General features: G+C 45.2%; 2 protein-coding genes across 2 annotated transcripts; both read right to left on the bottom strand.

Moving 5' to 3' along the window:
- Positions 1-246: 246 nt before the first annotated feature.
- EsH8_XII_000033 (uncharacterized protein) lies at positions 247-4,335 on the bottom strand (the record flags this gene model as incomplete). Its single annotated transcript, XM_083273796.1, has 1 exon — positions 247-4,335. One exon carries the CDS (start codon positions 4,333-4,335, stop codon positions 247-249), a length of 4,089 nt encoding a protein of 1,362 aa, XP_083120410.1.
- Positions 4,336-6,323: 1,988 nt separating this feature from the next.
- Positions 6,324-9,857, bottom strand: EsH8_XII_000032 (uncharacterized protein; the record flags this gene model as incomplete). Its single annotated transcript, XM_083273795.1, has 1 exon — positions 6,324-9,857. One exon carries the CDS (start codon positions 9,855-9,857, stop codon positions 6,324-6,326), a length of 3,534 nt encoding a protein of 1,177 aa, XP_083120409.1.
- Positions 9,858-17,017: the final 7,160 nt, after the last annotated feature.

Here is a 17,017-nt window from a genome sequence, read left to right as displayed (position 1 = left end):
TTTACATGAAATTCATTTTCCACGCGTAATTATGCTTTGACCTCCTAGGCTCCTGTGGTGATTAAGGATACGGATATACAGAGATTCAGGACCAGCGGGATCAGTCGAAAAAGCCACAATACTTCGCTCATAATAGTGTGTAGTTATACTTCGGTAGAATCTCTACATACTGCCAAGGGACGACCGTTGAGTTCTACTATAGCTTCGCATTACAGTCTAAATTCCAAACGTCCCCGACTCCAACACCTACTGTAGAGACTCTCTCACTTGCATGTACCCATCAATAGCTGTATACGGCCCTGGACTCAGCTTGAGTCCCTGCGGAATCTGGCCGACAGCCAATGGCATGAAGATTGTCTCTAGGCCAGAATCTTTCCCCTCGTCGCTATTCCCTTCTTGATGCCTCTTCGTCTTCTCTACTGCATATGGCTGCAGCCAGGCCCAGTCCGCCCCGGGCGCGAAATGCAGCCGCACGTCGGACTTCACGGGAGCCACCTCGTCCCATCGATCCGTCAAGCGATCCCGCATATCCAGTGGGGGCACGTCACGCTGCATAACCATGGGGCCGAGGTGGAAAAACGCCGTCATCTTGCGGAATGCCTCTTCCCACACCCACGGTAAGAGGCGCAGAGCCTTGGGAGGCAGCACGCCGCTGAAGGCATGCACCGCGCGGAACGGATCCATCACCGCGCCAACGACTGACAAGTTGCGCGAAAAGGCAGCCTCGTATGCCTCGGCGAGGTCATGGCCAGCGCCGCGGGGAATGTCGTCAATTGGCGATGCCCACGTCGGTTCGAGGCTAAGATAGCGTTCCGGGGTGATTTCCCGCCGGCGGTCGCCAGGGCCTTGTGGGCGCGACACGTACGGCGTGTTCAGGGTGTCGAGGTCGTAGAAATCACCGGCGACCGCAGTGTCATCATCACGGCGGGTAAAGTAACCAATCAAGCCATCAAACAAGCGCCCTTTGTCGCCAAGCTTGACGGGGAATGAGTACCTAGTTGTATCCTCATACTGGTCGAGAAGAGTCTGATCAGAGTTCTTGGCCTCGTGGAATGCGGACAGGTTGTTGAGCTCTTCATGAGCGAGCTCAATGGACCACGCAGCATTGACGAGGGCGAGAGGCCGCCCGATGATTGACTGAATAGTTTCCGAGTATGCTTCGGGCGCGGCAGGTGTATTTCTCGACGCCTCCTCAATCATGTTGACAAATCCTCGCATGTACTGGGGATCTCGTAGCTTTTCGACGAGCTTGTTGAGCTGTGCCGTGCCCGGAGAGGCAGCATGGCGAGCGGCGTCCTCGGCAGACGGGGCAAATGGCAGCCAGTTGTCCGAAGCGAGGGTGCCAGCGGCGCCTCCGAAGCGGATCTCGCGGTAAAAGGCACCTCCGGGCTCAAACAGCTGCAGGCCGTTATTTGGAAAGTTGACGACAAGCCAGCCCCAGACGGGATTCTCCTCCTCGCGCAGGCGGTTGACGACCGCGTTGCCTCCTGGTCCGTGGCAGATTTCAACAAAATCGGCGTTCAGACGAGCGAGCTGGTTGATGCGCGGCGGCAACTGGATGAACTCGCAGAGGCCCGACGGCGCCCTCTCCACCGTGTTGGCGACGAGGGGTTCGCTGTGCACGGCCTGGGGTCGCAACCGCTCGCTGATGCATGGGTAAAGCGGCGCGGCATCCTCGGGAGACATGCCCTGGTCGATGGCATGTATGACTTGGCCGAACTTGTCGATGATGTTGAGCTTGACCAGGCGCAGCTGCCCATGCGTTGCTGGATGGAAAACGCTGGAGCCTCGTGGCACCAAGACTGAGGTGCCGTATGGTGTTAGGGTTGTCGCGTCACCTATAAAATGCAGCATGTCGGCCGTGAACCCGGCGCCGGCGCTCGCCCTGAGCGCGTCATCAATGGCTCTTGTTCCGTCGGCTAGGCGGATGGACGGTTTGACGTGGCTGCCCTGGAACCTGGTAGTTAGGTGGTCTACGAAGCCACTGAGCGGTGCCGACAGGAATGCGAGCTGGTTGAACCAGGACTCGAGCTCGGCTCGCTTTTCCTCTGGCAGGCTTGTTTCCAGGGTCGAGCTCGGGGTGTCGGCCAGTAGCTGAGATATGATCTGACGGAGTGACACAACGGGCTGGGGCAGCAGCAGATTCCGACCTGAGATGAGGCGCCTGCCACTTTGAAGGGCGACCGCAGCGAGGTCGACGTCCTTCTTGATCTGGTATGACAGTCTTTCGACCGAAGATCTGGACGATGTGCTCTCCCGAAGCTCCCAATGCTCCATGGGGATATGGATGTACTCAGCCTCCCACTCCATGAACAGAGGAAACCAAGGCTGCGTTGAATTCCATCTGTCCCTCCAGGGCGAGGGTGAGCCGTCAGGCTTGGTCGGGAGCTGGTCGTGGTAGAGGGGCATCACTTTGGCGGCCTGGGCGCCGCTATTGCCGCCATCTCGTGGATTCAGAGCTATGAATTCGGCAAGGAGGCATCCCACTGCAGGCGACAGATGGCTTGGCAACCGTGCCTTTGCCAGCGAAGCCAACGGTTCCATGGCTGGGGGCATATTGGCGGGATCTTCGCCCTCCATGCTGCCAATGGCTTGTGAGGGCAGCCGAACTTGGGTAAGCTTCAAGAAATCGTGCTCCCACCCGGTCGGGACACCGCCGATCAGCAGGGTCGGATCGAGGGGCTTGAAAAACGGGGGCTTGGCACCGCTCTTTGCCCCCGGCAGCGCCGCCTTGAGACCGCCGTCCGATTGCATAGAAGCAACAACTCGTTCGATTGTCCCGTCCAGCTCCTCCGCCCTCGCTTGCAGATCCTGGGCGGCCTGCCGAATCTGCTGGGCCCTGGCTGCCCCGTTGTGGTCGCTTAGGTATCTCCACCAGAGCGAGAACATATCCCACTGCATTTCCTGCCTCTGGCGCGAGGCAGAATCGAGGAGAGCCTGGGCCTTATTGAGCTCTTTCAACTTGACAATATTGGCAGCTCTCTGCGCCCTCTTTCTGGCCACTTCCTCTCGGCTGATGCCGCCGCTCGGAGCCGAACTCTCGCCGGCGGCCAAGTGGTACTCGGTTCCGCCTTCGGAGCTCATGTAGAGGGTGCTGCCGAGAAGGTCTTCGGCCCGTCTCTGTGACTCGACGCCGTCATCTGTGGAGCGAAGTAGAAGCTGAATGGCGTCAACACTCGACTCGGCACGCTCGATTCTCGCCTTGTCAATGGACTTGTAGCCGTCAAAGTAGGCCATGAGCGCGTCAATAGGCGTGGTGCCGAGCGAGATGGGCATTTGCTCGTTGAGCTTACGGCAATACTCGTCGGCAGGCACATTTGGTGGCTTCTGGGATATATCCCACTCGACGTCGTATATGGCACCATGACAGAGGACGCGAGTGCCACCAGCTGGGCCGTCGAGCCAATCCTGCACGCCATCCATCTGATTATCAGCCAGGGCCATGGAGAGCGCGCGGAGTCGCTCCTTGCGGGAAGCGCCATGGTCGCCAACAGCGAAGGGGTCCTGGCTCTCTTGGGCGTGCCAGCCAATGACGAAGTAGCTCGCATTCGCCTTGGTCAACTTCTGCTTGCCATCGCCAAAGACTAGAGGGTCGACCATGCTGAAGACGTTGGAGTTGTGTGGCTGATAGTCGGGGAACAGCTGGTTCGAGCTGTCAAAAACGCTCACTCTGGTGCGTGGCGCGTTGAGATCTTCCTCCCAGGACCGGAGACATGTCTTCTTGCCAATGAACACCTCGGCCTGGTCGCCAATGGCCCTCCCCGCGTCATTCACTTCGGCCGACACAAAGGGTGAGACGTCAACCTCCATGTCATCTTGTTCAGTGAGGTCCTCGTACAAGTCGCGTTTGCGGTCGCTCTCAACCACCCATGCGTCGAATTCGTCCGCGGTGGCCCCTTTTGGCTCGACTGTCGCAAGATCGAGCTGCCTGACGACAAGCCACCGTGTCGGCACCAGTTGCTGCTTGCTCATGTCTTGACGAAGCTCGCCTCCCTCCTGAGTGGTGGCGGCGAGACGGTAGACGCGCGGCAGCGTCCAGTGAAGATAGACGCCCAGGCGATTGTCGCGCCGACTCGCGGTCCGTAGATCAGTGACCCGCGGGTTCCTCGCCGCCGGCGACGCTGCGTGCAAGTCGACATGGTTGAGCACATCATTCTGGAGGTAGAAGTCGTCTAGGCGGAGGAATGTGTAGTTTGGCTGGGTAATAGGTGCGATCTTGGCGTCGAATTCCCCGCCGTTGCACACGGCTTCGTTGAGCACGAAGGCGTCGAGCTTAACAGGGAGCAGTACCACATCACCGCATGGCGCTGTGGTGTGTACTGGATTGGAAGCCATCTCTGACGTCCACAAAGGGGTCCAACTGATCGGCCTCGACGTTCTACAGTGCGCTGGCTCACTTTCTCTAGAGCTAGAGAGAAGAACTAAGCGGAACACTGATTGTGGTCGTCTTTGCACTTCGTCGTTTTTGCACTTCGTCGTCTATCCCAATTGATGCCTACAGCGAGGTGCTAACTGAACCACCCTATATACAAATAACCCCTACATTTAAAACACCCATCATCACCACTATACTTGATTAATCTTTAACCTTACTATCTACCTACATATAACTTCCCACTTCACCAGACTCTACACATATACCCATTAGATATACTAGCTAATGCACTAACTAGTAAGGCTGTAATACTTACTTACTTTCCCACAAAAAAATTACTAAGTATTACTTACTATATAAGTTACTTTTTAACTAATTATAAAAAAGAAGTACTTTTTAAAGCAATTAAAGTAGATATATAATAACTAAATAAGTAATTTAGTTTTAAAGTAATTACTTAACATTAGCAAAGTATAAATGTTCTACTTAATAGTACTAATAGTGACTATATTATTTAACATTAAATTAGAGCCTTTATGTAGTGTTTAATTTTATTATTTATTATTTAAAGCATACTTAAATGTTATATTATACAGTAATAAGTAAGTATTATTTAAATAGTTTCAATAAATATATTATAGAATATAGTAGTAGATATATATTCTTAGGCTGTTATAATGTAGAGGTTTTTTGTATATAAGGTAACTAGTGGAGTTATACTAGTCTATAACGAGGTTAACACAGAACCGAGAGTAATTTCTCCATCGCAACACAGCTTAAGTCAGCAGACGAACCCCTGCAGTATCAGCTGCCGTCCACCAATGCACAGACAATGCCCGATCCGTGATTGGAACATAGCAATGCATATTATATTGGTCTGCATAGGCCAGAGCGTGCTAGCCGCATCTCGAACGCAACCCGATTTGGCTCGGCTGCATCCCCGCCTCCGAGTGACATGGTCTAATGATAGTGGTGGCGTAGCTGAAAAGAACCACATCCAGTTGACATTGGGCAATCATTGTTCCTAAAAAGGCTAGGCACAAGCGCTGCTCTCCCAATTTGGAAATGATGGGATCAGCGCCATGCCGTCCAGATTGAGGTAGAGGCAAAGGACCAGGATAAGCATGCACCACATGTTGCTGAAAAGGGTGGCTGGCTGCAGTGTGTATGTCTTTTCTAAACGTATGCCGACTAAGGAACAATTACTCCATAGTCTCGGCTTCGTCCGCTGCGGAACTCCCGGCACCGCATCAACTCTGCACGTACGTGGTGTGGTACCCCTTGAAAGTCAGGGAAAGCGACGAATCATTGTCAATACATCAGTCGCCGAGATATCTAGAGGCAAACTGGACGCCAATCAGTGACCACGACAAAAGAATGAAAAAAAGAAAAGACAATTCCCAGCGGCACTACACTTACTGGTCCCGAACGCACAAGACTATCGAATTTTCAGTAAACCTCAAAGGGGTCTCAGCTGAAAATGTCCGTATGCACACGCAAGGATTATTTGTAGCTTGAGTACTTGAAGCGGGGTGGTATCCATAGTATGCAGGTGTCATAATCGAAAGTTCCATTTTTTCATACCCACTTGATAGTCTCTCGCCACTCCAAAACGGCCAGCGGGATCGTATTTCTGTGTTCAGCTGCCTCGTTCTCGCCGCTAACCCTAATTTACCTGGTGAGAGGAACTTGTTGTACTGTCAAACAGCAAGGGCTAGCGTCTATAGCCGCCCCCTTTTCGTAGCAATGACTTTCACCTTGGATTCCGAACGGAGGAGGGCAAGATGACTGACTTGGCAAGATTACAATTTCGACTGGGAAAATACTGGACTGGTCCCGGGCATGTTATCTTTTTCAACTTTGAGATTCACTCTATACTGTGATAATGGTTGAACTGACGTAGGGAGGATTTCGTATAACAAATCAAAAGCTATCTCTGCGCAATGCCCTAAGGTAGGGGCGGTTTGAGCATCGCTTGGTACGTTCGCGGTACCGGTGCTATGTCCTCGCGCGTTACGTCCTTGAGATGTTCTATCAAGGAAATTTCCACCATCCTCTCCTGGTCTCTCGGATACTCGTTCACATCCACCAGGTTTAACACGAAGCTTGCCTCGAGCGCGTGATCGAAGCCGATACAGCCATCGTTTTGGGCCGTCCGCGGAATCAGCCGCAGGAGCATGTAGCTATAGTCGTGGGCAACAGCCGTGATGATGTTGAAGCGCAGGTTGCTCACCATTGTAGCCCCGGGCCCGCGGTAGTTGCTCATCAGACATGTCTTGTCCGTGTCATCAGGGTCGCCCATGGGGATCATGATGCGGATCTCGTCGAGGAGTGTGGCGCCAGGCGTGGCGGTCTCGCGGTTGGCCAGAGCAACAGAGAAGACAAGATCTTGACGCCTGCCAGTGGGGATGGAGCGGGCACCCTTTTCCGGGTCGAATGGCTTGCCGGCCGGGAAGACCTGCAAGTCGTAACGAGGGCGCTCGATGACGAGCGCAAAAAAATCCAGCAACTTGTCCATTAGAAAACCGCTTGGGTTGAAGACGACCTGGAAGGCAGTGGTGATGATCTCCTCGAGCTCTGGTGAAAGCACTTGTGTACCTGACGCGTGCGGTGCGGCGCCAGACCAGATGGCATCCGCTTCTCGCCGTATGCGCCGTCTCTCTTCCAAAGACGGTAGAGGTGCCACGGGCGGACCAAGAATCGGAAAAGATGAGGAATTTGCCACCATGGAGTTGGACATGATGCCTTCGGGTTCTGGCTGTATCCAGAGGGCTCTTGCACCTGACTCTGAAGCTCTGGTGAGGAGTAGTGGCAGAGTCTGAGGGTCGGCGGCGGGGTCGGCAGTGATTTCGAGCTCGCAGATGCGTTTTGTCAGCTGCAACCCAACCATGGCTGAAGTCGCGGCGTCAGCGCTGAACGTGGTGATCCTGTCCCGAGGCATGTGCTGCTGTAGATTGCGGAGAAGTCTGTCAGAGAAGGCTGGAAACTGCAGACACCGCACGGAGTTGTCCTCTCCCCAGCAGAAGATTGGCTGCGCATCCGTCGCCGCCGCCGAAGAAACCTTTTTCAGAATCTCGTCCTTGCACAAGGGGTCCGACTTGTCAGAGTACCCGTCATACGTGGTGTAGATTCTTCTGTACGAGGTGTGCAACTCCTGATCGTCTAACCGAGCACCCACCGCAAAGGATTGCTGGTGAGGCGGCTGTGTAAACTTGAGGCTCTTGAGGCGTGAATTCGGCTGAGCTCCGTCTGGAGAAGCATCCAATAGGCACATGAGAATTCCGTCGCCAACGTTGGCCTGTCGCAGGATTGAGGGTATTGCCGAGTTAGCCCTGGGCGGATCGTATTCCGCCTCGACGCGTAAGTCTGGGAAGTGGCTAATGAGGTCGGAACGTAGGATGAACCCATACGTTGGTACTGGAGGCGGTTGGCCGGTGGCAGGCAGTGGACTACGCAGGTACCTGTTGATGAGATGCTTGATGGCGGTGCGCGCGCTGTCAAGGCGGTTCTCGAGGTGATTTCCCAGGCTAAGGGCGCCGTCCAGAAACGCATCGAGCCAGTTGGGGTCCAGGTGGAAGAAGCGCAAGCTCTCTGCAGGTAAATGCGACGGGTCTGTCACCAGGTACTGGGTCGGAATCGTTGAGAGGTACATCTTGTCGAGAACCCAGCCAAGCACGACGGCCCACTCGGGGTTGGACGCCTGATTCAGCTCGTTGTAGATGGCTAGGCCTTCACCCGCTACCTCGCCTGCATTGAAACCACGGCCAAGTTCCTCGGCGGCAAGCTTGGCCTGCTCGTCGTACTGCGCGGCCAGAGCACGGTTGTCGAGGGACAGGTCGACCGCCTTCTTGGGTTTGGCCTTCCATCGATCAAGCATGTCTGGGCTCTGCGATGGCACGAGGCCATCTGCCTCAATGTTCTGGAGCATGCCGAGCTCCTCGACAATGACGGGCGCCGCCCTGACGGCCTCGGTACGGTTCTGATATGTGCCCGAGGCACGCATCATCCTGGCCTTGGCCCGGTTCATGGCCATGACGTGGATCTTTGTCCGCAGCTTGGTCAGAGAGCGACAGAAGGAGATGTCAGCCATGGCTGTGCTCTTGCCCAGTTGCCAAGCAGTCGAGTAGGTGATGTCGAGGATGCCGAGCTTTTTGTCCAGGATCTGCATATCCATGCCGCTCTCCGACATCAGGCTCCATCCCGGCGAGATGGGGTGCGGCACCAGAGTCGGTGTCAAGACGCCTCGGTAGAGCGCCGTCGTTCTCTCCCCAGTCTGCAGTCGGTATGCGACTGGCGTGTAGCCATCCCGAAGCCTGTCGATAATGGCTTGCCGCGCAGGGTCAACCCTGAGTGTCTCTTGTGCAGGCAGCGGTGGTCTGAGGGGCCCCAGAGTCTCTGCAAGCCTGCGCATGGTTTTCTTGACGTCGAATACGCCATCGCGGCCGCTCATGTAAGACCAGCTGTGCAGTGATGCAAGTGCCACATAGCGAGTCGAAGACGAGACGGGCCAGACCATAGCCTCGATGCCCTCGATTGAGACGAGGTGCACGTGAACCGTGGCCGCCTGTCCGTCGCTGGGAATGGCTCCGACACGGTGAGAAAGTACCAGGCTGAAATGAGCGTCCTCGGTACCGCCAGACTCGGCCATGCCGGTGGTATCGATGCGGCGAACGTGGGCAAGGTAGCCGTATCTGGACACATCTGGTCGCTGCTGACTACCGCCACCCGACGACGCCGCTGTATCGCGGAAGAGTTCATTGAAGAGACTCGGTCGGACGAAGATGGTACTAACTTTGTCGCCATCCACCTCAGAAACGTCTGCACTAGATATGGGCGTTAAGCAGCCGGCTAGCTTGGAAGCGCTCGACGTCGGCACTGTTACGGAAAGGTCCGCGTTCTGTTCCCATGGCTTGTCCGAGGGAACGTCCTTGAAGAGACTGGTGTCTCCCGTTCGATCCCCCGACGTCAAAGTGAGCTCGTCCTCCGAGAATGCCAGCAAGGCCAGCCACGGAACCCTGTGGGTGGCTGTCTGCCTGGCAGAAGTTGCCAGTCGCTCCCAGGGCAGATACGGGTCGCTGAAAACAATATGCGGCAGAGTTTCGACGGCGACAGGATACCCCGACGGCGGGTAGACGGATTTGATGGCGCCCGGGGCGATGCTGAAGCGCGGCGTGGCGACGGTGAATTCTTGCTCCTCCTTGGTCACAATAGTCGGGTTGTCTCTGGAGTTGATGGTCTGCGTAGTCGCCACAACGTAGTCGCCGCCTTCGAGCGCAGGCCGAAAGTAGGAAAAGACCTGCTCCTCACCCGTCGTCAATGGTGGGCGGGCTTGAATTGCGGTTGCTTCCTTGACGGCAACGCCCATCAGAGATGATCCCTGTGCCGCCGCCGTCCGTCCCAAGGCTTGAAGTACCGTATGCCGGGCACCTGGAGGCGGAGCCAGTTGGCCGGAGCTGTGGGTCACTGCATCAGGTTGCGACATGCTGAGTGATGGGTGGTGCAGTCTCGCCAGGTATGTTAGAGTCTGGCCGACGAAGTCGAAGACGTTTGGAACTGTTCTCGCCCCTGGCACGGTTGAGATATTGGGAACTTGGGGTCAGGGACAATGGATTGGGCTGCTGAGTAGACCGAGCTGGCTGTCACCGACCGACCGACATTCCGAGTCAATCACAAAAGTACAGTGCTGCAGATGGCCTAGGGGATGTTGACGGCGAAACTGGTTTTTCATGTGACGACTTCGCCCAGCAAAGGTTATGAGACGACGCAGGAGAGGGTCTTCCGAGCCTAGAACTTCCCGGTAGACCCATGTGCTCAGTCAAGGATCTTTCCCATTTCCCGGTCGTACACCTAGCTGAACGAAGCCCCTGTACGATTATCCCTGCTTGGTGGCGCGTGTGGATGCTTCCCGCGGGGCTATACCTATTCAAAACTCCTGATGCTTGTGTCATTGGTGGATAGCGATCGGCTTTCGAGCTTGTCGTCAATATTCTCCTCCTCCGGAGGTTGTAGTTAAGGCGACCATTGGGGGGGGGGGGTAACCCGACCACCCCACTGATTTTTATGAAAATAGGTGGGTCAACCCGACCATGAGGGCAAACTTAGATAAGCGAAATTGATTAGCTGTAGAATTTTTAAGTGGGTCAACCCGACCACACTAAATTAATTTAATTGCTGCACCTAATTCGATTTCCTTTACTTCCTTATCCTATTTACAATGCGTCTGCTTTTAGCCTTCTAAAAGCGTTTTTAAATTAATTCCGAATTAATTTATATAACAACACCACTAACAGTAATAATACCTACCTTATATAAGACTTCTGTAAGTAGCAATTGGTTCTAAATCGATTTTAAACTGATTTTAATTATTAAGCAGCCTTATTACACTACGTATTATAAGGGTATTCTTAAGGAAGACGGTAAACACTACTGCCTACCTAACTTACCCCCCTATTAGTTTAACGAGGTATGTTTCTAATTCCGAATTAATTCCAAACTAATTCTAAATTAATTCTAACTTATTTACTCTTTTTTAGAGAGGTTAGATTATTATTACTGCTAGAGAAGTCTACTACTAGTTCCCTATTAGCAGAAAAAGTCTTTATACTAACATAAGTTTTAGTAATCGGTTCTAAATTAATTCCGAATTAATTCTAACTAGAATAGGATATCTAATTCTCCTTAAAGTCTAACAACTACAACTACGTTATATATTATAAGGTTAATAGCATCCTAGTTACTATTAAGGGTAAAAAGTCCGGCGCTAATTCCGTTAATAATAACGTTTAAGCTGGGTGTAAGTTTATAATTAGTTCTAAATTAATTTTAAACTAATTCTAAATCTCTTATTAGTTTTCTTTAAACGCCTCCTCTAAATCCGCTAGGGTTATATCTAAACTAGCAAGCTGGCTACTCCCTTTAAGAAGAAGAAGCTAGTTGTAAAGCTTGTTATCCCTATCTTTAAGGGTGGAAAAACCCCTAGCGTTGTAAGTAATTCTAAACTAATTCTAAATTAATTCTAGAACTAACTTTAAATAGCCTAACACTAAGGAGATACGTTATATACTAGGTATAAAGGGTAGTACTACTAAGTACGACTATTATAAGGAGGCTAGATAATATAAGTTTATAAATTTATTCTAAATTAATTCTAAATTAATTCTAAATCTAACATCTAATAGCTTGCCCTCCTGCTGTATATAATAATAAGTATAACACCTAGGCCCGTTTTAAGTATAAGGAGTCTAAGGCTGAGACTAAAGAGGAAGTTAAGGAGGTTAAAGAGGTTAAAGATAAAGATAAAGAAGATAACAAGTAAATAGCTTCTAAATTATTTTTAAATTAATTTAGAATTAATTCTATAAGAAAAACCAGCGTTTAAGATACTATAGTTAGGAATTAAGATATTAAGTCCTAAATTAATTCTAAATTAATTCTATACTCTAAACGCTTTCTAAATTTTAACTTTATTTTAATTTTTAACTTTAATTTCTAAGTTAATTATTATTACTTTTAAAGTATATAATTAACTTGTTATTATATTTTTTAAATTCTAATTAAAAGAAAATATTATATAATATTTTTACTTTATTAATAGTATTTTAAAAACTTATAATATAATATATAACTAATATAAATATTTACTATTTATTTATATATAAATTATTATTAAGGTTTAGTTTTATATTTAAAGTTAAAATAAGTAAATATATATAGATTTAAATTTATATTAATAGTATTTTAAAAGCTTATAATATAATAATTAATTAATTACTATTAAATTTAAACTTAATTACTATTAACTATATATAGTAACTTATTATATATAAGTATATTAAAAAAACTACTTTCTAAAAAATAATATTAAATTAATTATAATTATACTAACTAAATATTATTAATTTAATAGATAAATATTAATTATAAATAAGTTTTTAGTTATTTACCTATATATTATACTATTTATTTAAAACTATATTAATAAACTAAGGTGTAAATAATAGATACTTTTAAAAATTATAAATTAATTATAAATAAGTTTATAATATATTCTAAATAGATTCTAAAACAATTTATAAAGATAACCCGTTTTCTTACGCTTAATTTAACTTATACTCTCGCTTAGCATTTGTAATCTTAATCTCTTAAAGCTTTACAAGTTGTAGTTGCCTTTTAATTTCTCTTCCTCTTTACTCTTCTTCTTCATCCTAGCTACGTATTACCTTGTTATAGTAATTCTCTATAGAGGTATATAGAAGACTACTTTAACGTCAGCAAGGTGTATAAGATCTAGATCTCTATATTATACTTAAAGAAGAAGCTACTATAAGATTACGCTTTTCTCTTATAATAGAAGGGCTACAGCTTAGAAAGGTAGATTTAAAAGCAGTAGATAAGCGTTTAGAAAACAGCCTTTTAATACGGGCTTTATCCTCTTACTCTCGTTAAGCTTATCTTTTAGCTCGTTTTAATTCTAAATTCATTTAGAAATAATTCTAAATTAATTTACTACTAAATTTAGGGTTAAGGTTATAAACTTACTTAACCTTACTGTAGAAGTATTATATCTATTAGTAAGTAATATATCTCTTTAGGTAAATTAAATACCTAATCTTGTAAATATCTTATCTTGCTTTATAATATATTAGTTATATTTATTACAACTAAATTAGAAATAAGTATAAAATTAATTTAGCATTAATTTAGAATTAATATATACCTTTAGATACAACCTAAAAGTAGTATATATCGACTACTCTAGCAGTAAGAGGCTTTATATAGAACCTCTACTGTATTTATATATAAGCAAAAGAGATCCTAGTATTCAGCCTTAATCTTTATATAGGCTTTATTTAGGCTATAAGAGATAGTCCTATAAGCCTTATGCCTAGCCTAGTAAAATAGCCTTAGTTCTTCTAAATTCTCTTAGTATTAGTTTAGAATCGATTTAAAATTAATTTAAACTAACCTTCTAGAGCTCTATATAGTACCTAGTAGTCTACTGCCGTCTAATAGAAGAGTAAAGCCTGTATACAGCTAAATAAAGAATTTAGGCCTTTATTAAGGCTATAATACTCTTTAATCCCTTATTTAAAGTAGACTATATAGAAGTATATACATCGTTTAACATGCTAATCTTAAGGATGTAATTAAGGATTACAGGTTAATAATAGGAAGTCCCTAAAGCCTAATTAGAAATTAGTAGTAATTCTAAAATAGTAGAGAATTAATTCTAAATTAATTCCTTACTAATTACGTTCTTATAATTCTAGTTAACAGTTATACTAAGGAGGCCTTTACTATAGATATACTACTACTTAACGGAGTAGTTATACTAAGTCTTAAGGATCTTAAAGACGATAGTATACATCTTAATATATATCTCTATTAATTTAGTGTTTATAAATATATAAAGAAGAGGGATAACTAAAGGATTTAAAATATATCTTAAATTAGTTTAAAATTAATTTAGAATATATTACCTTTTAATAATATAGTACTATAATACCTCTAGATTACTTTAACTTTTAAAGTTAACTTAAGGTGCTTATAGTTAGTATCTACTTTAAATATACGGAATACCTTTTTTTTCTATAGTTTAGCTTATTCCTTATAGAAGGTAATATATAAGAAGTTCTTTTTATTATTCTTAAAGTATTAGATATACTAAAAAGAAAAATCAGTTATAAATAGATTTAGAATTAGTTTAAAATTAATTCCTTACTTTAAGATCCTTTCTTACTTAGGCGTATTAGAACTTATACTATACAGCTAGATGTAAGCAGCCTACTAGAAAGGAAATAGCCTCTTGCTTTTATAAAATAGACTATAAGTAGTCCCTATTAGTAAAGCTTTTATAAATATTAATAATACTCTTCCTGTTAAACTCTTAATAGAACTCTTAAAGTTCTTATTAAAGTGGAATAGTAGGGATGGATGGATGTAAAACACTACAACACACCTAACGACTACTACGCACCCTAGGTTCCGCCTACTATAGAGTGACTTCCCGTCTGTAAAGCAACAGAAGTATCAATTATCTGTTAGAGATAAGCCTAATCAGGCCTATTCTAAGCAGACAATTACACTTTCTAGGCTGTATAGGGAGGGTTGTAAGTTTGCCTTATTGCTTAGTAGTTACCTCCGCTACAGTCGCACGCACGTACAAGTAAAATTATAGAAGATCTCTAGATTACGTAAAGAAAGGAGTATTAATGTAATTATATCTGCTAATATCTCATCAGGCTTAATCTACTTTAATTAGGTCTAAATACCTGCTGATAACTAAGGAAAAGACAGGATGGTGATACAGTTAGGGGTAAAGTAGCCCTACTGTCTATATATCTATATAGGCTGCATGGGTTGAACCCCACCCTATTCTAATCGTCCCCTAATTTGTTTTCCTAAACGCCTAAAACAATTACTAAATAACTAAAGAAACTAATCCTGTTATATCTAATTAGACCCGATTTAACGCTAGTATAGAGAATACCAGCTAGTAGGCTGCTCCTGCTGCACTCTGCGTTCCTCCTTGCGCTGAAGCTAGTCTATATAATTATTTTATTTAAGACCTTCCTCCTATTACTCTAATCCTTCCTAATCCTCCTGATATATAGGCAGCAAGAAGGGCGCCTATACAGCTGTTTTAAAGGCTACAACCTTAAATAGGTTGTTAAATCTCTCTACCTATTCTTCTTTAGAGTACTAACTAATCCAGACTATACTGTAATCCTCCCTATCCTTCCTAATCCTGATTAGGCGTACGTACTCCTCTACAAGCATCCTGTACTTTCCTTTATTAACTATATACGTACTAGAAGATATATTAGTGAGATCGCCTAGGTTAATAGGGCAGGCGGAGTATGTTAGGTGTACTAAAGTCGGCAGCTAAACTAGAGGCTGAGGTGGGCCTAGCAATCGGCTCTATAGTTACAGAGGAGCTAGAGGATTCACTAGTCTAAAAGGTCCTTACTACTTAAGTTATAGAGACGATTTATAGATGTCTTCCTAAATAATAAGTTTATTATCCGCCTGATTAGGTTGGCCTGATTCTACAGCTCTTTTTACAGCATCCCTAAGGAACTTCTAAGTGTAGGGGCTAATCTTTATATAGGGCTCTAGGTGTAGTCTTTATCTCTAGTTAACGTTAGTATAGAACTCTAATATAATCTAGTTAATCTATTGCTGTCGTATAGGCTTAATGTTTTACACTATAGACTAGATAGGTAAGTCTATAAAGTCTAGTATACCTTCTCGGCCTAGAGCCTAAATCCACTTAACTATATAGAGGCTGTAAGACTATTCGTCTTGCTGCTAAGGTCCTGCTACAACGCTAGCAGTTGCTTATATATACCTAATTAGGTTAAGAGGAGCGCTAATCTGCTTATACTACTTAAAAAGGTTATTTATATTAGAGTAGAATCTCCTTTTAGACTATTTAGAGATCTACTAGCTATTATACTAGAAAACGCCTCTACTTAACTAGTTAACTACCAGCCTAGTAAAGTAGTTACTATAGGTTGTAATAAATACAACTATATCGCTCTTTTAGACTATCTTCTTATTAGCTAAGTAAACTTATAGGAATAGGTCGGCAGGATTATTTAACTAGGTGTAGGTAACTATATTTAAAAAGAATATTTCTTTATCCGCTAGGCTTAAGTATACAGCTGCTTTTAGATTATCTATCTGTAACTATTTACACCTAATTAAGTATCCTTACATGTTATAGAAGGCAGCTTAATGCTGGTTGGGTATAGATGTATATAGGAAGTAAGTCTTAAGTTGTATTATACTGTTGCTGTTGTTAAAAATCACCTAGGGAGGCACTAGAGTATTACCGTTCTCTCTTAGGTTAGGGTTCTATTTAGGTATATAGGGGTCTATAGGTATACTAACAGGCTTTAAGAGTCTAGCTATTAGGTTTATTCCTTCTAGCAAGAGATATTACAATTTCTTTAGGTCCTTTAGCTGCAGCTTGTTCTAATCAGGCTGGAAAGTATAATTACCGTTGCATCTAGTATTACAGTAAAACTAGATAAGTCTCTCTAGATATCCTGTATTCTAGAAGTTTATACGGCTATCCTAACTAGGTATCTAACATTATTCTATAGTAGGAGGGGCGTTCTCTTGCTAAACTGGTAGCTTTAGGCTTGCTTTAAGGTGATTAGGCGTAAGTATAACGTCTAGTAGAGGTAAAAGTTCGTTATTACTTAATTTATTACCTAGCTTAGGCTTGCCTCTTATAAAGCCGGGTGTAGTAGGATTAGAGATAGTAGGAGTTCTATAAGATAAGAAGACGTCTAGAGTAACTTTGTAATCCTAGAGAGTACTGTTTCTACTAGAGGGTTGTTAAGATATAATAGGTAGGTAGGTGTAAGTTGTATAAGATAGAGAAAGTAGTATTATTTCTAGAAAGAAGTAATTATTATTAATTACTAATAGGAGGTGATAAGGGAGGTCTAATTAGGTATAAAATAAAGAAAAGAGAAGAAAAAGTTAAGAGGGTAAAGTGTAATAGTTATAGGTGTTAAGCAGTTGTTAGTTGTTAGTTACTCTATTAGTTAGTTAAATTATTATATAGTTAAAAAGAGGGATAAGTTAACTAAAGTAAAAGGTCCCTACTTATATAGATTTTAGAAAGGG

This window comes from Colletotrichum jinshuiense, chromosome 12 (assembly GCF_051148585.1).
Source record: "Colletotrichum jinshuiense chromosome 12, complete sequence".
Classification (NCBI taxonomy): domain Eukaryota; kingdom Fungi; phylum Ascomycota; class Sordariomycetes; order Glomerellales; family Glomerellaceae; genus Colletotrichum; species Colletotrichum jinshuiense.
The sequence above is the reverse complement of the archived record's forward strand: the minus strand, read 5'-3'. Positions and strand labels throughout refer to the sequence as shown.